Source organism: Astatotilapia calliptera, chromosome 10 (assembly GCF_900246225.1).
Source record: "Astatotilapia calliptera chromosome 10, fAstCal1.2, whole genome shotgun sequence".
Classification (NCBI taxonomy): Eukaryota; Metazoa; Chordata; class Actinopteri; order Cichliformes; family Cichlidae; genus Astatotilapia; species Astatotilapia calliptera.
Window position 1 is genome coordinate 7,131,523 of NC_039311.1, and position 24,359 is coordinate 7,155,881.

The 24,359-nt window shown below is 40.0% G+C and overlaps 1 protein-coding gene and 1 pseudogene across 2 annotated transcripts; both read right to left on the reverse strand.

Moving 5' to 3' along the window:
• Positions 1 to 878: 878 nt before the first annotated feature.
• On the reverse strand, positions 879 to 14,984 carry zpld1a (zona pellucida-like domain containing 1a). 2 transcript variants are annotated; one of them, XM_026182311.1, is made up of 12 exons: positions 14,935 to 14,984; positions 14,697 to 14,784; positions 14,107 to 14,220; positions 13,569 to 13,789; positions 13,075 to 13,256; positions 12,452 to 12,524; positions 11,913 to 12,010; positions 5,397 to 5,477; positions 5,121 to 5,292; positions 3,683 to 3,785; positions 3,378 to 3,407; positions 879 to 1,446 (listed from the first exon to the last, which is right to left on the reverse strand). In XM_026182311.1, the coding sequence occupies exons 3-12, from the start codon at positions 14,210 to 14,212 to the stop codon at positions 1,271 to 1,273; spliced, it is 1,242 nt and encodes a 413-aa protein (XP_026038096.1). In that variant the 5' UTR covers positions 14,213 to 14,220; positions 14,697 to 14,784; positions 14,935 to 14,984; the 3' UTR covers positions 879 to 1,270. The 2 variants fall into 2 exon arrangements, with proteins under 2 accessions (XP_026038096.1, XP_026038095.1); XM_026182310.1 differs by having other exon boundaries at positions 13,569 to 13,690; positions 14,697 to 14,976.
• A 2,606-nt stretch (positions 14,985 to 17,590) lies between these two features.
• Positions 17,591 to 17,709, reverse strand: LOC113031275 (uncharacterized; annotated as a pseudogene).
• Between the last annotated feature and the right edge of the window lie 6,650 nt (positions 17,710 to 24,359).

Consider the following 24,359-nt stretch of genomic DNA (forward strand, 5'->3'; position numbering starts at 1 on the left):
TTGTACTCTTGTGTTACTCGCAGCAACAATTCCACCTCATTGTTAGTCCATTTAAAAAACTTGGTGTTTTTCCTCGACATTTTGCCATGATGTTTCAAAGAGCTGGAAAGTAAATAAATGCAAGACGGAAATGACGCAGATCGAATCGTCTTACGTTTCATGGATGCACAGTACAGGAACATAAGCGTTTAAATAAAATTATCCATATATACAAAACAAAATGTTTTAATGAATTCTATTCTGTTATATTAGCTTTAGGTTTTCTATAAAAATTAAAAGAAACAGTAAAATGATAAATGATCCCAGAGGAAGTTAAGCCCCTCCATGAAGCAAAGAGGTCTTTGAGGTTATTAAGGACTATGATAAGGAATCAAACTGATTTTACATCAGGTTTGTATATTAGTAATGCAGAAATTTACATTTGCTTGCTCACCCCCAATCTCCACCTCACCTGATGTTCATGTGTCTGTGTGTGTTGGATAGTAGTGTTGTATGATCTGACCAAGCAGTGCATGAATGGATAAATGTGGATTGTAGTGTAAAAATACAAGCTATATCAATGCTAGTCATTTATCAATTCTTGTAATCCCACAGTAGTGTTTAAGAGGCAATGTATAGTTTATGTTTAGAAATATGCAAATGGGTATGTTTTAATAACAAGTCAAGGTGCAGTATTAGCAACATGGACGTTTGAAGACAATTTGTACATTTCGTGAACAAATCAAGTTGCATTTTAACCACATATCAGGAAAAGTTATACATAAGGTAGCACATGTACAAAATATCCTTAACAATCAAGTTTATTGCTAACACAGTAACTAAAAATATTTAAATCAAGCGATGGAAATACATATTTAGGGGAAAAAAACCTCCTAATAAATGATTAAGTAAATCTATCTCTCTAATATCTATCATTTCTCTCAGGAAATGCTATGTTTATTATACACTATATAATGCACTGCAAGCCATATAATTGATCCCGTACCCTGCAATGAAAACTGTATAGCTGAGGTATTGCAGTAAGTTTTTAGTATCCCCACTAATGGGTTAAAGCTGCATGAAAAATATGCAGGCTGAGGCTTAGCTTTTTGTGCGATAGGAACACAAAACCCAGTTTTACTTAACTCCTGCACTAATACTCATTGTACAGACCTGGTAACAGGTATTTTTTTTCAACAGTTAAATTCTTTGATGCCCACATGCACAGACAGCGTGTGTTCTGCATTCTTGGTTAGCATTGAACTGATGAGAAATGTGTGAGTTCAGGTACTCAGTTGAAGGTTAGGTTTCGGACTCCTGACAGGGTGCCGACTGGAGCGCTCTTGCCTTTCAGAAGGGTGAGGGACATGATGAAGAAGCATAGGCACATGACACCCAGAATGATCATGCCTGAGATGAGTGCGATGGTCATTGTATTTGTGTGAAACACTGGAGCTTTAAGATGGGCTAAGCAGCACAAACACAAAGAAACATTCCAAAATGTAAAAATGTCTTTCACATTCTCAATGCTTTTTCTTAAGTTCATGCAAAATGCCAAATAGCAGTGAGTGTTAAAACACTAATACCTTTTTTGCCATTCCAATGAGAAATGACACAACTTTTAATGTCAGATTGAGACATCCCGGCTCAGTATTTGATTTTCAATAACAACTAAAGCAATATACTGGCTGAACAATAAAATGAATCCTGAGGAATATAGTATGCGCAGGCATTGCATAGCCATATAGACTGACTTCTAACAGACCAAAATTTTTGAACATTGATGATCATTGCCGGCCGTAACTCACATAGTGTGTCATATATTGCTGCATATATTGCTATGTTCCTGTCTAGATTATTGTGGAATCATCCAGTTAAGGAAATCCCAAAGCTTGATTCTGTTCATCTGGACATAGTATTTTCAGTTGGGGAAACATTTCATCACTCATCCAGACTTCTTCAGTCTCAGCTGGCTGCAGGTTTCACCAGCTCATAATGCATTTGTAGCATTGTAAAATGGTAAAAGATGTACCATACAATGCTGTGATTCCAAACATGCTGGAAATCTTCTAATGGTACTCATGGCCAGCGATCAAGGGTCATGACTACGGATGGGTATTGATAAGATTTTCACGATTCCGATTCCATTTTCGATTCTGTTTAACGATTTGATTCTTTATCGATTCTCTTATTGATTCTTTTTTAGAAAGGAGAACACTAAGGTCGAATAGCTTAGAACTTTGTTTTATAGCTTCTCTTTGAACGAGATAGAAATTTAGGAGTAACATGGCCTTACAAACCCAACAGTGAGATCTTAAGAGATCCAGCCTATGGCTCTTCCATGGGGTATCACAGGGTCCCCAGGAAAAAAAATTGTAAATGTAAAATAATAAAATAAATATTATTCTGTAGCAATAACAAAGTATAACATCAATTATTCTGTAGCAATTACACAAGAATATCCAGTAATGTTCCTGCCTACAATTAAACACATTCACTTACCATCTGCTGTGGCAAATGGGTGCAAGCCTTTTACCACAAACTTAGTCACTGCACGATGACATTCGTCTATCCTGGCCTGAAAGGAGACGTTACCAGTAGACTGCAGCGAGAACTGCCAGCATCTGAGCCAGCCAGACTCTGTCTGTCTCTCTCATCATGATCACCTAAATGCAGCGCACAGTAATGGCAGGTTTTGTAATAAGGCAGATCGCACTAACATAATATGCACTGTTAGTTGATTATTTACCTGCCGCATTAACGGGAGAGGACGTGCAAACGTTACCGCTGCTGCTGGGTTGGATTTCACGAGTCCGGAGCGGAATTAAAAACACGACATTCATTTAAGGTCATCGTGTGTTTTGTGAGCAAATGCTTTTGCATATTCGTAGTGTTTCCTCCCTTAAATGAAATGTCTACTTTGCAAGTATTGCAAGTTGCCCTGTTGTCATCCGTTCTCGTAAAGTATAATCAAACTTTTGAGCATTTGAGCCGCCATGTTTCCTGCCAGGTAAATGACGCTCCGCAACGTGGTGACGTCATTCGGGGCAACTGGAATTGATAAGGGAATCGTTTGCAAAAATGGCAAACAATTCCAAGGAATTGAAACAGTGGGAACCGGTTCTCAACAAGAACCGGTTTTCGATACCCATCCCTAGTCATGACAATTTGCATGTTAATGATTATAAAATTGATATTACAGCCCATTGTTAGTTAGTAGTGCGTTAGTTAGTCCTTTTTATAAGGTAGGAAAATCTGCAGTCAGCTATGACTAAAGAAGTCACTTGGATGAGTGAAAATGTTTCTCCCAGTGAAAACACAAATATCTTATAACCTTTAAAAGTAGAACAACACACAAAAGCATCATACCACTTATTGAACAGAATGACAAGACTTACCCAGCTGAGAATTATTGGCTGGTATTTCATCTGTGAAAAACAAAGACATGGCATTTCAGCACACTGTAATCCATATGGTATATAGTTTCTTTCATTCGCGTGTATACAGTACGATAGACAAGGATGCCTTGTCTAACGTACTGTTTTGAAAATCCTAGGTCACCCAGACAAGCTTGCAACTTTAGTCAACATTTAGGTGTCAAATCTTGGATTTTGACATACATTAGTGTCTTGTAATACATTGGATAATCAGTAAAAATTATTCAGCTGTGGAAATGTTAGGCGAGAGTGTTATTAAACTATACCACTCCGAGTTATGATAGGCCCAGCAGTCAGGATGGCGTTTCCAGATGCAGCATTTGATCCCTTTCCATCAGAGACATCTCTCTTTTTCCTGCTGCCACAGATCTATGAAAATATTACACAGAAAGAATGAGTCCTCTCTCATGTGGTGTATGTTCTTATGATGAGGAATTCAGGACACAGACTACTAATATAACCCATCGATGTTGCCAAGATATGTGTCCAATTTGATATCGGAGGAATATCTAACCCCTTATTCTGCAGTGAGGGAAATAATGATTTGATCCCCTTTGCTCAAATGAACAGTCTCTAATATTTTTGGTAGTTTTATTATTGTATAATGGGGAGACACAGAACTAATCAATCATTCAGTTACAACTACTGTTGATCTCAGCTTGTCATCTGTATAAAGTAGACCTGTTTTCTTCCACTCTAGTCGCTCCACAATGCTCCATGATGATTCATGGTGAAACATGAAATCTAGATGCTCAGGTGTCTTTCAAGACATCGTACTGTCTGAAAAATGAGGAATGTAGGCTAATAACCTGTTATATCTTGTAACTGCTGTGCCCTCACCACTGTTCAATAACGGTACTGCTGTCTGTTAGACTCTATGGAAGGACCATTTGGAAATCTCAGTCTGTTTGGAAAGTCAGACAGTCACTTAGTCTGAAGAAATATGAATGTAATCTGGTCAACTAATTGCTTCTATGAGCAACTCTTTAGTGACAGTGGGAAGGAAAAACTCTCTTTTAATAGGAAGAAAGTTCCAGCAGAACCAGGCTCAGGGAGGGGCGGTCATCTGCTGCGATTGGTTGCGGTGAGAAGAGGTGGACATTCATCTAACACTGTATACTGAAGCATCAGATTAGCTCCAGCAAATTTATTACAATGAACTTTGCTTTGTAACGAATCCTTTATCACATACAGATGCTTTACGAAATGCCCATTGTGATAACAAGGAATGTTTCTATGAGCACCTAACTATACTTGAAGAACTGAATTTATGAATGCTGAAGTGAAGCTGATGTTTATATTCAAGAAATTTCTATAATTAATATTAAATTAGATGCAATGATGCAGTATATGCTTTGTAGGAAAACATAATGGAACTAGTATTTATTAATTCAAATAAACGTATACTTACCCTTTGAATGTAGAGTGAATATAAAAAACTATGAGAGGTATAAACTGTAATGGAAAAGAATGTACAGTAGAAGTATTTCCCAATTGTTTTTAAGAATTTGTAAATGAGCTTACGTATTTTAACCTAAGTAATAATAATAATAATAATAATAATAATAATAATAATAATAATAATAATAATAATGTCAATGGAGTTTTCCATTTTGAAATGAAGGTGACTCTAACAAGATTATTGTGTTATATTTTATCTCAAGATTTTTTTTTATGTGTGAGTGTGTCAGTATCCAATCTCACTGGCATCAGCATTGCACAATCATCTGCTCGGCACAGCTTGGTGACACAGTGTAGGAAGACAGTGGACATCTTCTGGTTCTTGTGCTTTACAAAGCGGAATACTTCAAAGGCAAAACGACCCATCTGGCTCTTCCCATTCTCAAACACTGTGGTCTGGGGGTCTTTTTCACAACTAGTTCAGAAAAGCAACATTAGAAAAGACTATTAAAACATTGTCAAGGATAGTCGGAGTCAGAGTTTTACACAATCATGGGCCTGTTATTGTACTGGAGTTACCTAAAGAAAAGATCGTAACGCAGGTCATCATTAGGATTTCCAGAAGGTGTGGTGTAACAGTAGTCCATTAGAATGTTCCATCTAATTTGCACAAAAATGTGATTAAAAGCAGAACAAAGGAACAGAACATGGTACAACCTGTTTTAGGATAACTCTGTTTCAGTATGCAGCCTTATGTGGAAATGGTGCCTCCAGAGCAAAGTTGTGAAAAAAAAACATTTTTGGATAATAATGGATACTAAAACCCATTATTGAATTGGATGCTTATTTATAACAGTAGCAATACCAATAGTGCCTTCTTTACCTCCTCTAGGTGTGACACAACTTCATAGAGCAACATTGCAGATGGGCATTCCAACAACACAACACTAAAATACTAAACAGTTATGGTAACTGTTAACTTGGCCAGTGGATACATTAATGTTCTCAGTTTAACTTAAGTTATTATTCAGATAGCAACTAATGTTATTGGTCCTACCCATCAGTAACGTTAATAGACAGTGCTGATTTTGCAGTCTAACAAAAAAGAAGTGTCTAAAAAGTGCTACGTTCTTCTTAAAGCCTCAGACTGAAACTGGCTAAACCCACCTGCGATCAGATCAATATCCCAGAAGGGTCATTTAATTCATGATAAAGTCCATTTAAAAATTGTTTATGTATTTTTTAGTATTGTATAAAAACAAACAATCAAGCAAAAAAAAAAAAGAAACTCCCTCTCACCCCTGGTGCATACTTGCCAAACTTGAGACCTCAGAAAGTGGTATACATATACATTTATATACAAAAAACTGGTACTTTACAGTGTTAATTTATCGGATAAAAGAGCTCTCTCGGTGGTGTGAAACTCTGCCATCTACTCCTTGCTATCTAAAATAAACCAGACGCTGGCATAAATTCTCAACCATCTCACACTTCTGTTTATTACGTTTTCTGTTTGACGTTTATTCAGCTGTCTAAAAACCCCGGAGGAACCCTCCTGAGGGATTAATCTAATCTAATCTAATCTAATCTAATCTAATCTAATCTAATCTAATAATTTAAATCTCAGCCGAACTGATTCAATTTTGTTGTCCGGGTGGAAAATCAGGAGAAATTCAGGAGAATGGTTGCTCGGGAGATTTTCGGAAGGGTCACTGAAATTCGGGATTCTCCCGGAAAAAATCGGGAGGGTTGGCATGTATGTGGGTGGATTGTATTTATTACAAAGTTTTAGTACAAAAGCTCTTCAGGTCTCTGCACACTGGTAGGACAGAAAGAAGAAGAAGAACAACAACAACAATCAAATATGCCCTTTTATTCCTTTGCTCTGAGCTGATTCAGCTAATTGCAGCGCAAGTTAAATAATTTCTTGTGCAGGAGGAAGAAAATTGTGGTTTGGTCTATAGCTAAATTGTGGACACTATTTATTTACTGATTGCAATGGTACAAAAGCACATGGTGAAATGCAAACTGTGTCCAGGAGAAAAATATGATTCAGTACTTGATAAATAAACCCTTGTTTACAAGCACAAAAGTAGGACATTTCTGTAGTTGGTCACCTGGTTTGCATACATCAAAGGAGGGATTGTGGCCTATTTCTCTATGCAGAAACTTGCACATGTCCTTAGGTTACTTGGTTGCCTCTTGGCAACTCAAAGCTTCAACTTCCTCAGCTGATTCCTTTTCTCCCCTCCTTTGTTGTCATGATTCTGTGTTTTTGGTCATTGTCATGCTGGAAGACTCATCCATGGTAAATTGTAAATGGCCTGTATTTATATAGCGCTTTACTAGTCCCTGAGGACCCCAACGCGCTTTACATATCCAGTCATCCACCCATTCACACACTGGTGATGGCAAGCTACACTGTAGCCACAGCCACCCTGGGGCGCACTGACAGAGACGAGGCTGTCGGACACTGGCGCCACCGGGCCCTCTGACCACCACCAGTAGGCAACAGGTGAAGTGTCTTGCCCAAGGACACAACGACCGAGACTGTCCAAGCCGGGGCTCGAACCAGCAACCTTCCGATTACAAGGCAAACTCCCAACTCTTGAGCCACGATCGCCCCGTGATCTATGCCTGTCCTGTAGCTTGACTGTACCTTCTTTTGGTGATATTTAGTATTTTGCTTCCTCCAAACACGGTGTGACAAGTTGATGCCAAAGAGCTTGAGTTTGTTTTCATCCTACCACAGCACTTTGTCCTAAGTCTTCTCTGAAACATTTAGATGTTCAAGGCTGTCTTGAGCAGGGTGAGCAGGTGTAGGCAATGCCAGACCTGTCCAATATAGTGCAGTGTGTTACCAATTATGTTTTTGGTGACTGTGGTTCCAGCTGCCTTCACATCATTAACAAGTTCATAGTTTTGGGCTAATGTCCCATCTTTCTCATGATCCTCCTCACCCCATGAGACAACAACTTGTATGGAGCTCCAGATAGAGGGTGATTGATGGCCTTTCTTCCATATCTAATTAACTGCACCAGCTGTTGTCACCTTCTTATCTAACTTCTTGCTGATGGTCATTTGAGCCACATGCAGATCTACAGTCTTGCTCATGACAAACTCTGACAGCTCTTTGGTCTTCTCCATGGTAGTGGAAGAAGTTGGAATTAAAGATTTTTTATTCTGTGGGCAAGTGTGCTTTATAAACATAATAAGCTGACTATCTGTAATTGATTGGTGGTCTGTATCTGTTTCTGAAACTGATTAATTGATTGTAATCTAATCTCTGGGAGCCAGAATTTTATCTAGATTGTAGGGATTCAAATGCATACTTAACTCAATTATATGAAAATCCATTTATAATTTTATGTAATGTGGGGATTTTTTTCTGGATTTTTGGTTAAAATTGTGTCTCGCTTCATTGAACTTAAACTATAAACAGTGTTGGGAAGGTTACTTTTATCATGTATTCCACTACAGATTACAGAATACTTGCCCCAAAATGTATTTTGTAATGTATTCTGTTATGTTACTCAATGAAAGTAATGTATTCTGAATACTTTGGAGTACTTAATATATTATCATGCTTTTTACAACTACATGAATGTACTATTGCTTTGTGATTTAATAACTATTACTGAAGGTTACTCACCATAACAGTACCAACTAGATTTTTAAATCTTAATATAAAATGAGTAACAGTAGGATGGACATTAGATAAGGCTGCACTTTTTGCACCAATTTCATATAGGAAACTATTCTGTGTGTATCTCCAAAAGTTGGTTCTCTTAATCTGGACGTAGCTTTTAAAGTGGGAGAAACGTTTTGTCACTCATCCAAGTGACTTCTTCAGTCTCAGATGACTGCAGGTTTCCCCAATCTTATAAACCAGGGATAGGCAACCTTTCTGATGATGAGTGCCATCTAAAATTTCCTCAGAAGTCAATGTGCCATTTGATTGCATTAGCAATAAATTTAATAACGCTCTATATTAACAGTTACACACTATATAAAACAACTTTATAGAATTATATTTGTTCACAGATGTTTGCAACTATCAGCGAATAGTTATCAGCTATTTTGAAACAAAAAAAGAAACTTTTTATCCATAACAAGAACTTCATAACAGCAAATGAACTGTACAACAGAAAGTGCAAATGCTATTTGTGGTCTCCTCACAACAATGATAAGAAAAATAAACTGGGCCAATATGGCATGTTTGTTAATACAGGGATACACATATTAATGTGATCTCTGGTCTCCGAGTGTCCAGCATTCAGACCTGAGGACACTCTTCGTGTAGAGAAAATCTGCTCACACAGATATGTAGAACCAATTACTGTCAAGGCCTCTGCAATGTTCTGAAGACAGTTAACCTTGTCAGGTAGTGATGTCCAGCAGGTGAAAATGCAAGCTCCATGAACACGCACAGCTGTGGATTCCAGCTGCGTTCGTAGTTCTGCAAACTTTTCTGCAAAGAATAAACTCCACCTAAACTTGGTTTATATCTGACCCAGATAGACTGCAGTTCATAACTTCTTAGTGTCAGTCCAAGTGTCAGTTCACCTGACACTTGGACACAGCGGCCGCCTCGGGTCTCTCCTTCTCCTGCCTCCCCTTTCCACCTGCTGGCCTCTGTGAAAGCTCCGCCATAGCCACCACCAAACAACTGACTTATTTTTACACATCGGCCACCATCTGGCCAATCCACCACCTTTCATTGTTTATACCGTTACAAAAAAGAAAAAAACCTTCGGCCCATAGAAACTGATGTTTCTATGTTACACACAACGCGCTCTGTTTAGACCCAGACCAAACAGTATTGTTTGACTGATGGCCCTGGTCTTTAAGTCTGACGTCACTAGCCTTGTCTGGGCTCAACTCCAGTGTGGGTCCATAAATCAAACAATCACTGTGGCATCACCGAGAGTTGAAAAACTGTCTTAAGTCTTTCATCTGTAATAAAATGATCAGCGTTCTGCTCTACCAGGTGTAACAACTCATTTTAACATCCAGGCATCCATGAAAACGGAATTTATGACATTTAACGGAGTTAGAAATTAGCAGGAAGTTAGCTCACTAGCTTCCTTCTAAATATTAATAATGCCAGTAATATAGCATGTCCTGACTGAGGGATTTTGGAAACAAATTCAAACGTACAGCTCCGACATAAATGAAGACAGAAAACTAAACAGCATTGACGTTTGTAGGGTTACTTAAGTTTGGCTAGCTGGTATATAACGATGTGCTACGTGACCGCTAGCGACACGGCTATATGAGCATAATATAAACACGCTTTTTTCAACTCAATAAAAGTTAACGTGAGGATTCTTGGTGGTCAGGAACAAATGTAATCGCATGGCAGGATGCTGTAAACAGACCAAACTTCAGCCAGGAGAACAACTGAGATAATCCATCCACAATACCAGGTTAGTCATTCATATACTGCTGTATGGGCTGGGCTGTACTTACATCGTAAGGTTTTAAAAACTGAGCTTTAAAAAGATTAGTGTTAATAAAAGCCGAGAGAGGCTGACAGTGATCACTGATTGATCACCCAGTTTTGTTTTAAGTTATAAAGTTATTTTGTTATTTTCATATGGCTTAATAATTATCCTTATTGCTGTTTAAGAGAGGAGTGGTGCTTCAAAGGATAGTTGCAGATTTCTGTCAGAATCTGCAGATTATACAGTACAAATAAAATGTTCACGTTTGTCCAGCGTTGTCTTCTCAACAGTTTCACTAACATCTACACTGGATGGCCAGGAAGCGTTCACGTCTTCTGGGGTGCTTCACCGGCGCTGATAATTGGCGTCTGTCTTGTGTCAGCAACGTAAAAGACGGATTTAATGCAACATGACCATTCAAACAGCAGTTGCTTTCTCAAACATCAGTTGTGTATCGGATTCAGTACCACATACGAAAGTGACCCAGGTTGGATTTGAAAATATCGGATTTGTGCTGTTCACGCTGTCATACCATGGGTTGCATAGGGTCAGAAAAGTTGGATTTGATGCGATTTCACCTGCAGTGTGAACGTAGCCTTAGTTACTCTGTTCTGGGGGACCCCATCCTTGGGGTGGACCAATTTTTGGCGCAGCGTGTTTTGCGGTTTAAAAGCCACAGAGACGCAGTGTTTAGAAAATGCGTCTCAAGTATTTCGATACTCCTGACATGTATGGGATAACTACAGGCTTTCGCTTAGTCAGCAGTTGTCCTTCTCTCCTTGATCGGCTGGAGCTTTCTTTAGGCGCCTTCCCAGCTTTGACAAATGTCCAGCTGGGATAACCACATTTCCTCAGGGCCTTCTTGATGTGATGTTCTTCTGCTTCCCTGGCCACTGTGTCTGCGGGGATGGTGTTGGCTCTATGTTGTTTATGCTCCAGTGGACGATGAGAGTCAAACCTTAAATACTGATCCGTATGCGTAGGTTTACTCCTCAACACTGACTATAAACGAACATGAAAATTAGAAATTACATTTACATCTATGTTAGAAATAACATAAATGTAGCCTTTTATTTTATGCCGAGAGACCATTTTCTTAGCTGTTTATACAGTTAAGGGTCACAGGGTGCTGGAGCCTATCCTAGCTTTCAGAGCCCAAAACAGAATTAGCAGTTAACCCAACATGCATGCGTGTGTGTGTGTGCGTGAGGGGGGGGGGGGGGGGGGGGGGGGTCATGTATCTCATCTGAAGACAGAAGCTAAGCACAGGTGGGCCTGATTAGTACTTTGATATGAGAACACTTAAGAATACTAGGTAATGTAAGCTGGACGTCTGTTGCTCAGGAGGTAGAGAAGGTCATCTACCAATCAGAAGGCAGAACACTGAACCCCAAGTTGCTCTACAGTACAGTCATTGAAGTGTGAACATTAGACGGTGAATGAGGCATGTTGTATAAGGAGGTTTGAGCGCTAAACTAGAAAAATACTATATAAGAATCAGTTCATTTACAATGAATAATGTCAATGTATTATTTTAACATATTTTCAATGCTTTTATGCACAGATGAAAGTCATCATGTATCATAGTTTAATGAGTCATCGTGTGGGTGGCATATTTAGGCTGAAAGGCTACATTGTGACTGAATACCTTCTATCCAGATTAGTGGCTTTTACAGCTGCAAATATGCGTGTCTTCAGGGTCAGTCCTGCCATTGGGATGGACAACTGCTGAATATATGATGAGTCCTGTATAAAAAGCAAATTGTCATTTAAGCATAGATGTGATATTACATGGCTCTTCGCGTCCACCCAACTGACAGTGATTTATTTGCTTTTTAGACATTTATTTTCTAAATAATTCGATGTAGCCCTAGTGTTTAATTCAAGTGGATTTAGGGTAAGAGTAAGAGTAAATTTAGTATACGTTTGTATAATTACAGTATTAGCAATAATTTGCTTTTTACATCAACTGTATAACAAGAATTTCTGGGAATCTGGCATCATTCTTCTTTTGTACATGGACAATTGATGCATACATCTGTAAGAGGTAGAGATCAACTTTACATAGATGCAGAGTTTCTTTATGTTCACTTTATGCATACAAGTATGGCTTTATCTTTGGTGCAACAGACTAAGATCACCTGTAAAACACAAATGAACATTTATAACTCACTGTTGTGAACTTACATTATAAAGCAGGAGATTCAATGTGCTAATGAAAGTGCCATTGCTTTCCTTCACTGAGATTGCAGCTGATGACCTACAGTCAAGATAAAGGAAAAAAGAAGTAAGTACCTAAAACATTATGAAAGTTAACAGTAATTATGGTAGCATCAGTATTTTAAAATTACATTTTTATATTAAAATTTACATAACATTGAGGAATCCTTGTCTTTAAAACCATGCCTATACGTCACTCTTTCAGGTTAACATATACACTTTCCTGACCAAACATTTCCAATATCTCCTTTTAGAAGTTAATATATGTAATCTGAATTGGACTTTTTGTGGGGTCGAGGACCTAAAATCTGAAAATATGTAACAAACTGTGTTTGGGTTGTATTTCATGAAAACAACAACAAAAAAAAATTCTGTTGTATTGTGTGGAACTTAATAACTTTATATTATAAATTTTCATTATTATTATTAGTATTGCTTTTATTAATATTGTTGTTATTTTTTTTTATTGTTATTATTAACTTATTATTAAACTGCTTCTTTTTTTGTCTGCCAATTGATATAATGATTGAAACTTACATGTATATAGGATCACGGTATCAAACAAGCTTAAAGGTATGAGTGAGACTTACGAGGCCAGCTGTGTATTGTTGACTAGGTATTCCAATGGGTAGCTGCAGCTAAACTTATACAGCAGACCTGGCAGGTAGCTGATGATGGTTGGAGGGTCTGGTGTATCAATATACCCTGATATGTTTCCAATCTGCACCAGGGACAGGTTCCCATAAGCATTGGGTCCTTGAGCAGTTAACACCTGTAAGCAACATCAGTGTGAGTAAAATTCCTGCTCCAGCTCTTTTACTAAGATAAGAAGGGTTGGACATTGTGCAGGATAAAAAGAAAAGTTCTCAAGATCAAGAAAAGCTTGATTGAAGTACATATCTCTCTCTCTCTCTCTCTCTCTCTCTCTCTCTCTCTCTATATATATATATATATATATATATATATGTGTGTGTGTGTGTGTGTGTGTGTGTGTGTGTGTGTGTGTGTGTGTGTGTGTGTGTGTGTGTGTGTGTGTGTAATTTAGTAAGAGCAGTTAATACAAAAAAGAAAATGTTTTTCTTACCACCAAAGAATTACCACAGGACTCAAGTGTTGCCAGGCTGATGCTAAAGATTACAACAGTGGGGAAGGTGTTGTTATTGATAAAGCCTCTGCAGTGGGCATCTCCATGGCGACCATTAAGGGCTAGGTCGGTGTCAGTGTAGCCAGAGAAGAGAACAGGGCAAAAATTGATCTTGAGGGTAATGGTCTGGACCCCACAGTATACACTGATATCTCTCTCAGCTGGAAAAGAAGCCAAAAAATCTAATGATATGTACATAAATTGTGTATTTTACAATAGTACATTTCTCTCTCTCTCGCTCTCTCTCTCTCCCCCCCCCCCCCCCCCCCCCCCAAAAAAAAAGAAAAAAAAAAGATTTAGCTTCTGGGATTACAGTCTGTAACATTTAGTTTTGTATGTCATAATACTGGTGTCCAAAAAACTTATCACCTCATCTTTGGAACATGTAGGTAGTCCAAAAGAATTTTTTTCACATTTTTAGAATGTTAACATAATTTCTATTCAGTTATTCACAAAACAAAAGTCTTTAAGTCCTCACCAGGGAAGCGGCTGTGAAAATTTGCATCACAGTTGTATCCATTGAATTGAGCTCCAACTGAAAAGGCCTTACTAAACATTAAAAAAATGACAAATATATGTTCCATTTCAGCACCTGAAACAGATCAATAATGTAATGTGAATAATCCAATCAACACCATTTGTTTTATATTGTGGGGTCTTTACCTTACAGTATAAAGTGCACCGAGGCAACTGTTGTTGTGAATTGCCACTATATAAATAAAACTTAATTAAAATTCATTTTTCACTTTAGAAAATACAACGTCTCATGTAGGAAGACAGAAAGTAAAATCTGTTTTACATGCACTAATGGCAGGAGGGAAGATTTACAGTTTTCCCTTAAGTTGAACATTTTTTATATTCCTACCAAATACATTCACTGAGCACCCACAGCTTTGGCAAGTTATAAGAAACTGATACAGTTTTAAATGAGGCCTCAGTGACAATTACAATGATTGAAAGTCCTCTGGAAACTGTTAAATTAAAACTAGTTTGTAGCAGATTATGTAGTTAATAAAACCCTCACCTACAAAAGCAAACAGTTGTTCTGTGAGAGGGAGAACTACTCACCCTGGTTCCTGGCAGCCAGCAAGTGAGCGGTTCTCCATAAGCCTGGGACAGACGATGGAGTGGTCTGCACAGCATCCCTACCTGACAACTAGAAACAGAACTCATGAGCAGGAGGGAAAAAGGGACCATACACATAACAGATTCATTATTTGAACGTGTCAACAAAAAGGGTTGTCTGGATTGAACATGGGAAAGTCCATCAAAACTGAATGTGTTATACAAATCCTTTCACATCCACAGAAATATGAGCAGGTTTTGAAGTTTCCCACTCATATCCTTTCGGCCCAATCTGGCTCTGTCACTGCTCACAAATGGTTTGACGCTGCATGAGGTCCAGGAGCTGGGGGGGTGGGGTGGGGGTGGGGGTGGGGGTGTTGAATTATCTTTTCATCGCTTCAGTGGCCTTGGCTTGCTGACTGAGCCATTCCTTTCTCTCTAGGCCAGTCAGGGAGTGCAAAGCCCACTGTGCGGGCCTTTGGCCCAGGGAATCCATGCTTTTTCATTCTTTGTCTGCTGCAGTTCTCAGTCAACACAACAGCAGGCAATCTGGTAGGTGGGGCTGCAAGCTGCCTGTGACTGCATACCTGATCCCAAATTTTGACTCCTGGTCACAGGACCCTCACCACATGGCAAAGTAAAAGAAAGCTAAATTTGTGGAGTTTCATGGGATTAGCCAGTTGAAATATGAATATAAATGTATGTGGAACACGAGGACAGGACATTGCGGTTTGAATTTTTAGGAAACTTCTCACTCTAGGCCTATTGGGGGGAAAAAAGGACACATTTTTGTGCTAAAGCTAAAAAGCATTCTTCTTTTGCACAAATTAATCTGTTTAATCAGGTGTAGTCTGCTGAGTTGTATCACCTTCATACTTCTCCAGTCCACAAAATATCTTGTTGAGGCTGTACATTAGGAAGTCTGCAGCTAAGAAAAAAAGTCTTTGTTCTTGTGATTCCTTGGGCTTTTTGAGAGGGACAGAAAAGGTTTGGTTACATCACAAAAATACACAGCCAGTGTGCACAGTCCACAACTTTAGACTATTAAAACAAGAATTTAAGAATATGAAAAAAGGCTCAACACAACAGGAACTCAGCGTAATTGTCAGTCCACAAATATAATCAAACAGTATATTGGAATATATCAGGAAACAATATCAGGAAATACCAAACAAAATATGCAAGACAAAACTAGAATTGAAATTATTAATAAAAAAGAAAAAATCATTTCCTAGTTCAAAGACTGCTTGCAGAACTTTGAACAGTAACAAATCCGGTTGATTTCTAGCTAACCAGTTAAAAATAAATAAAGAAAAAACAACTATATGTGCTGTTAAAGATTTATCTGGGAACACAATATATGAACCTGAAAGAATAAACAACATTTTTAGGGATTTCTATGAAACTTTATAGTCACCACAAATGAACCCGTCTAAAAATGAAATTGACCAGTTTCTTGGCATGGTAACTCTTCCAAAATTATTAGACCGTCAAGCAATGGCACTGGATTTGCTACTGACACCAGGGGAACTCCAGAAGCCCTGATAAGTATGCCCAATAATAACGCTCCAGGTCCAGACAGTTTTCCTGCAGAATTCTACAAAGAATTCTGGACAGTTCTGGCACCAGTATTCCACAGAATGTTGCAGGAAGTCAAGGAAAATGGCAGACTACCACCAAATATGAATTCTGCCAATATTAGTCTCCTGCTAAAACCAGGCAAAGACTCCTGATTTCCCTCAAGCTATCGTCCAAAATCCCTTATTAATGTAGACCTCAAAATAATCTGCGAAGCTCTCTCAGAAAGATTAGAGAAGATAACCCCCCTTTTAATTCTAACTGACCAGACTGGTTTCATAAAAGGCAGGCACTCGTCAACAAATATACGTAGATTGCTTGATTTAATAGACTACTCATGAAGTGAAAACATTGAAACTACAATATTGTCTCTAGATCCCGAAAAAGAGTTTGACAGAGTTAACTGGAAATTTTTATTTGAAACTTTACGCAAATTTGGTTTTGGAAACTCTTTCATAAACTGGCTAAAAATATTAGAATTATATAGAATTCCCCAACAGCTTGTGTCAGAACAAATGACCAAACATCCTCCAGCTTCTGTGTCCTGAGGGGCACCAGGCCCTGATGTTGTGTAATATGCCTCACCCAGCAACTAAGGCCCTGGTGTGGTGTAGATGGCCTCAGCCAGAGCCACAGGCCCTGGTGTGGTGTAGGTGGTCTCAGCCGGCAACTCAGGCCCTGGTGTGGTGTAGGTGACCTCAGCCGGCAACTCAGGCCCTAGGGTTGTGTAGATGGCCTCGGACAGAAATACAGGCCCTGGTGTGGTGTAGGTGGCCTCAGCTGGGAACTCAGGCCCTGGTGTGATGTAGATGGCCTCAGCCAGAGCCACAGGCCCTGGTGTTGTGTAGGTGGCCTAAGCCGGCAACTAAGGCCCAGGTGTGGTGTAGATGGCCTCAGCCAGAGCCACAGGCCCTGGTGTGGTGAAGAAGGCCTCGACCACCAGCACAGGCCCTGGTGTAGTGAAGATGGCCTCATGCACCAGCACAGGGCCTGGTGTGGTGTAGTTGGCCTCATCCAGAGCCACAGGCCCTGGTGTGGTGTAGGTGGCCTCAGCTGGGAACTCAGGCCCTGGTGTGATGTAGATGGCCTCAGCCAGAGCCACAGGCCCTGGTTTGGTGTAGGTGACCTTAGCCGGCAAATCAGGCCCTGGGGTTGTATAGATGACCTCGGCCAGAAGCACAGGCCCTGGTGAGGTGTAGGTGGCCTCAGCCAGAGCCACAGGCCGTCGTTAATGTGCCCTCATTAATGGGCAGCTGCTTTGAGTCTTTCAATACGCCCCTTCTCTGGATCAAAAGCAGTTCAATGACATGAAAAGTAAAGGCTTACAGCACCTGGTATTCCCAGGCAGTCTCCCATCCAAGTACTAACCAAGACAAGCCCTGCGTAGCTTCTGAGGTCAGACGAAGTCAGGCGTGCTCAGGGTGGTATGGCTGTAAGCTGCTGGTGCCAGCACAATGTGTCAATTTATGGAATCAAGTGATGAGGTGGCCAGTACCTGAAGTTTCGAACACAACCCTACAATTGAACTACAGAGTTAACGGTACCTGCATACTTGCCTAATACCCTAACCCAAAGACTCAGATAAGCATTAAACCAGCAGCACAGGCTCTGGAGTTTTGAAGATGGGCTCAGGCACCAGCACAGGGCCTGGTGTGGTGAAGTTGGGCTCGGCCAGAGCCACAGGCCCTGGTGTGGTGAAGATGGTGTTGAAATCTCCCAATTCTTTTGATCTTTGGGCTGAAGGAAGGACAATACTCGGTGTATAAATGCTCAATCAACAATCATTTATTTCCATACAATTCAACACAAAGAGCATTTAGAACCATCATGATGGGGAGACATGCCTGAAGAGGGTCACAGCAGTCTCAAAATGGTGACGGGTTACACAGCCTCTTATAGCTCCTAGCGGCCCCCACCTAGTTGTAAAAGCCTAAACATTCACATTCTTTTCTCCCTTACGGCGTCTAAGTTATGACCTCGGCAGTTGTTTCTCTGCTTTCTGTAAGGTGGGGGTATGGAATGTGGTCTATCTCCCCTGTCTTAGACACCAAGTCTCCTGCTTACAACCTTCTTTTTATGATTCAACAATAGAGCATGTCAAGAAAACAGTGTAACACATTCCCAGCAGATCAAGGATACAGAGTGATGCACATTTATCTAATGAACTAATATGTGAATATGTTCTGTTAACTCAAAAGTATAATGAGAACTAAACTACATACAGATCACACGCTCTATATTAAAGGGTATAATATGATCTACAGCAGTATTCTAATTCAACTACTTTGATTACATATATAAGGTAACCTATAATAACAGAATAATCTAATAATTCCCCCTTTTGATCTCTTAAAAAGAGATCACTTATAACGTACACTCCAGCATTGCAAGGTCCAGTTCTTCTTGGTCCTGAGGCCCTCTGTCCCCCTTTAACGGGTGGACCATATGTGGGATGACCTCTGTGTTCACGCAGTTCAGATGCAAGCAAAGTTAGATTTACAACCATAACAGCAGTTACAGATGACACTCCCATCACTCCCCAATTCTCCCACAACTTTATTTTGGTGCTCCAGTTTTCCACTCCCATTTTAATGCCACCTTATACCTTTCAAATGTACTTAGACTAGAACCTCTGTCTAAGGAGCTTTTAACCTTTATTTTTATTGCTGCAGCTACCAGTGTCTTCCAGTTGGGTGATTCTCAGCTTCTTTCTTCGACCTCCGGGGTTAGACCACCCTTTAGTCATTGCACAGTTCTGGGGATTATTCTGCCCCGATTTCAAACAAAGATCTGTGTGTTTTGGGATCACCGCCGTGTCCCCCTTTTTGCCAAGAGCCTCTCGAACCTCGTTGGTCTGGTGTTCCTGGTTTTCGCCAACCCCTTCATGGTTATTGCTGTGTTTCTGGGATCCATCTTCTCCAGGAGCCCAAACGCCATGACACTTGACCCCAGTTGATGTCTCGGCAGTCCCTACATCTGTCTCTGCTGTGAAGGGTCCGCATATCTCCATGTCCCCGTCTGGTGTCTGTTCCTTTATCTGCAAGAGACAGAAAACCAAAACACCTCTCTCCCTAGCCTTGATAATCTAATATTGTTATCTATTGTTGTTCTAATGATTCAAATTTGGTTTCAAATATTATGTTCAGGACTCTTTGACCCAGGGACTTATTCTAATCATAATCTATGTGTGTGTAAAAGAAATCAAAAATTAATAAACCATTTCTAAGTCTAACACATTATAAGCTTAAGTTTTACCATAGCTAAATTATTAAACACACAAATAACGTCATAAGATGTTCATAAAACCATTGTTTGATGTTTGGACTCAACTTCCCCTTTTTGACACACTCCCATGTGTCAATTCATTGGAGCTATAAAATTAAGAACTCTGTTCTGTCTCTAAGTTTTGGAAAATTTTATGCTTGTCAAAATTTGAAGAATTTTTATCATAAGTAAAAGTTATGGCGTTATCATCCCCTCAGGGCTTAGCTTTCCCTCTTTTAGTAATATTCCTCCCACAAATATTCGCAATTACCCTCCTTTGGTGTGAAAACTGTTGGTATGGTCAAGTGGGAACTATAGAAACAAAAGCTCAGGACAGAAGAGTTATCAGTCATGTACTTCATACCAATTTTGCATATGTTTTATTTCATCTTGATCCTCTGAGTGTAATGGTACATTTTAATTTTAATTTATCAAAACTAAACACAACAGGTTTTCTTTCTTTACTTTGCTCTTGTTCTTTTGCAGTACCACATCCTATCAAATGTCCCTGTCGATTATATTCTACTTTTAATAACTTACTATTTCAAGCGAGAACCTAAATCACGTGGACCAATGTTTGTTTTTGCATATCTCTATTTCGAATGTGGCAAGTCATTCATAGATATTGTTAAAGTTTTGGCGATTTTCCTCTATAAAATTTTATTGACTTTTTACAGTGGCCTGCTATGGTTAATAGATAAGATAAGATAAGATAACCTTTATTAGTCCCACACGTGGGAAATTTGTTTTGTCACAGCAGGAAGTGGACAGTGCAAAAGTTATGAGGCAAAAATTAGAATACATACAATACAATACAATAGTAACATATTCCAGTCATGAGTGATATCAAAAGTTTTCTCCACTGTAGCATTTGGCATTCCCAATAATATAACATGATACCTTAATCAAAACACAGCTAATATAGCACAGTTTTCTTAATGCAAACATCAGTAACTCAGAATTAGCAACCAAAGTGTCAAGTCTGCAGTTCATACTTATGTGAAGCTACAGTCTCCTCCTCCAGTCTCTCTTATCCTCCTGCTCCTGCAAAAACGAAACAAAGCGAAGCATCCACCCTTCTCTTGCCGGCTGGATGAATTGTGTATCGGCATTTGTACAGTCTTTGTCTCAGTATCAAGTCAGTCAAAACTTTTAGTCGTCAGTCCATCACAGTCCATTCACATGCCTTCATCCACACACATTCATACCAGATGTTGCTGATAATGGAGTCTCACGCGCGACCTATTCGAGCCTCCATCACCAGCAAGATGACGTCATCATTTTAAAAGGAAACAACTCTTTGTTCTTTTGTTCTGGATTGACTCACTGCAATCCTTTTAAACTCAGGACTTCTCATATGATCAGTGTCACATATAAGTGAATTTCTCCCAAGCCAATTACAATCATGGAGAAGCACACTTTGCAACTGTTTACAGTAATAATATTTTATAGCGCTTTAAATCTCAATCTTTCAGGCCTGGTTTAAAGAGCTGATTGTTCAATCATGGACTCACAAAATATCAACATATCACCACCGGTGGATCACACCTCTCAGATTTTCTTATCTCAGTGCACTGTAACAAAAACGAAAACAGACGTAACCAACAAAATACTACTAAAATAACACAAACTAGGGCCCGTTGCAGACATGTCCAAGCATAAAACTATCCCTCTCTCACTTACGAGAAAGAACACAAGCCAAAGCTCACTGATAACATCAAGCTAGCGCTAAACAAAACCAAAAAATCAGCCAGAAATTCACAGGAACGTTTTGCTTCCTGCTGGGACAATATTGTGTGGGAATGAGAACCTCAGGTGCCGTAACACCCTTTGTTCCTCCTTGAATTAAATCTCAATCACAGAAAATGCCGTACTCCAACCTAAACTTACACTATTAATTCATCATTTTTCACTCTGCGCCACTGTTCCTCATCAGGGCTGTGTGAAGCACAGCAAAGAATTCAGTCAAGGCCTTGAGGCATAAACAGACATCACGCACAGACATTATTTTCATAACCAAACCGTTTTAGACCTTATTCCTAAAATCTACATAAATGCCCTCTGGGTGACATATAACACATTCTAAGTAATCAATGGTAATCAATGGCTCCTCGTAAAAATTATGCATTGGGATGTTTGTGTGCAGCATTTTGCATATCAGCATAAGCATTTGTTAGCAAAGCATTCTTCATTGCATCAGCGTGTGTGTGTGTGTGTGTGCGGATCACTTCTCAGTGAATCAGCATTCCAATATGTGTGTGTGTGTGTGTGTGTATGTGTGTATTTCACTTCATTCTGAATCTGTGTGTGTAGACGTGTGTGTTTGTGTGGGTGTTTATGTTCATCACTTTCCTGTTCTGGTGTTCTGGGTAAACCACGGCCTGAAGCATGCCCTGGGGTCCTGCCCTCCTCCTTTTCAGTCTGTTTGCGACCATTGCTGCTGCTGCTGCGGCTCAAAGTTCAGTCCGTCCTGGTTCTGACCCCAATTGGGGCGGTCCTTTCTCCAGTGTCCATGCTCACCGCAGGTGAAACCTGCATCTTCTCCTGGGTTTTTTGTCCATTCTGAGGTGCCTTCTGTCCTCAGTTACTCCTCCTGTCCCGGCCACGCCCTTTTTGCTGCCCGATCCTCCGTATTGGTCCATCACTGTCCTGCACAGTGTAAATGCAGAGTTATCAAGGTCAGCATTCTTTTGCTCGGCCTTACTTTTCCTTCGGGCTTGGCGGGCGTCTCGTCACAGCTCTGTCAGCTGACGCAGTCTGGGAATTTTCCCCCGTGTAGTGAAATGGGCCTTAGGTTTAGTGCTCTCCGTCTCTGCTGCATGAGATCGCATTCCTGCAGTACTGTTGACTTTTTCAGGTTGTTGTTGTGGGTCCAGCTGTTGCAGCATTTGGTCAGTGTCACGTATAGGGGAGAGCAGGAGTCCAGTCAGCCTCGGCTTTCAGGGCCGGCAAAGCAGCCTGTAATTAAATATACAGAGAAAAAAAAAAAACAGACAAAAAACAAAAGCAAACAAACAGGAAAATGATGTTGTGTTGGCTGTATTACAACGAGAGGGGAGAACCACCGGGACCAGGCCCTGTGTCAGCCTTCTCTCCCCCCCTTTTTTTTTTTCTCTCCCGATATAATCATCTCCTAACCCACCAAGTTGACAGGACAACATGCACCTGTTCAAATTCGTAAGATCATGTTTAAACTCACAAAAGAGAATTTTCTTTCATTCAGTAATCACTTGTGTTAATCAATCAACAGAAAACGTGTCACAATTTGGATCTTTTTACCACTAGATTTGTCGTGTCTTCACTGGTTGGTCAGACCAGTGTCTTTTTTTCTTTGAAGTTAAATTATTGTCCTGCAACCCAGAGAGTTTATTTGTCAGTAATGTATTTATCCTTTAACAACAGGTGTCTGGTAAGTTTCGCTGCGTTAGCCTTGCTGGAAAATCTTCACGTGTTCATGAATGTAAGCTGTTTCTTCATTGCGTGTGTGTGCATTTGTAGGCAGGCAGGTTAATTTTAATTTTTTCTCAAAGTAGGCGTTACCTAAAAAGGAGCCTTTCTCTCACATTTCTCTGCTTGTGTGTGTTTTTGTTTCACCTTTTGTTGTGATGCTCCGGACGCCTTCCCAACCTCCACAAGTCTGTTGGCCCCAATTTTATGTGTTAAAAATTCTCTTAATTTCTCCTCTAATTCTCTCCTCTCTGCTGTCTATTTCACAGCTGCTGATTCGTGCTGGGTGTGGTCCCCATTACTTATAATTTTGCTTCGGCCGCTGTGCTTGTGGGGGCAGTTGGTCCAGGTCCGCAGCTTCCTGTATTGACACACTAAGAGATTTATTTAATTAAATTTTCATCACTGTTACACAGATAAGCAGGCAACACGCCTACCTTGACAGCATAAACTGCACGCCAGTCTCCCAACACATTCCTCTCTCTACTCCTCCATAAGTCTCCACTACACACCTCTTACTATCTCTCTTTTTTATTTTTATTTTTTATATTTATTACACCACAGAGTAATACACCCAATTATGCCCGTCTATCTCTATGTGGCTCCAAATTCCCTCTTTATTTAATTTCACACTCGTCAGGGGACAGGCACACAACAATTTCAACCACTGAAACGAGGAATTCAACCTTTTTATATTTCACCTATGATAGAACTCAACCTTAGATGTAAAAGCATTCTCTTGTTCTATTCCAGAATAAATGTGAACCCGTGATTACACGGCCGTTCCAGTGTTATTCTGTAGCTATGCGGGAGTCCTCAGTTCCCAAGTTGCCACCTTAGCATCCAGACGCCGCTGGTCCTGGCCACGCGTCCACGACCAGGAGGGGCGCCACTCCTTGAACAAAATTAGTTTCCACAGGTACACTAGGCGTCAACCTTTGATCTTAAAGCATTTTCTTCGCACTAATGTCCTCCTATTCAAACACATCAACCGTCACTGTGACTGTGTTTCACGCTTCACACACAGACAACACACCCAAAGTGCGCCTCACACACACACCCAGAGCGCGCCTTACACACACACAGCACTCTTCATCAGCGGAACTTTACACAGAAAACTCTGAGCTCAACTGTTAGAACTCTTTGAAGCACAACTGCACCATAGACCAAAATACCCCTTTCTCTGCGCTTATGACCGCCACCACGGGGCAAAATCGCATCATAAAAGTGACACTCGTCCCCGAGGCTCAAAACCGACACCATAAGCCAGGTTCTGCTTTACCTTTATTTCATGGCAAGTAAAATTTTACTTATTATTTATGACCGCAGCCCTCGAGGCAAAAACCGACACCACAAATCACCGTCAAACCTCTATTC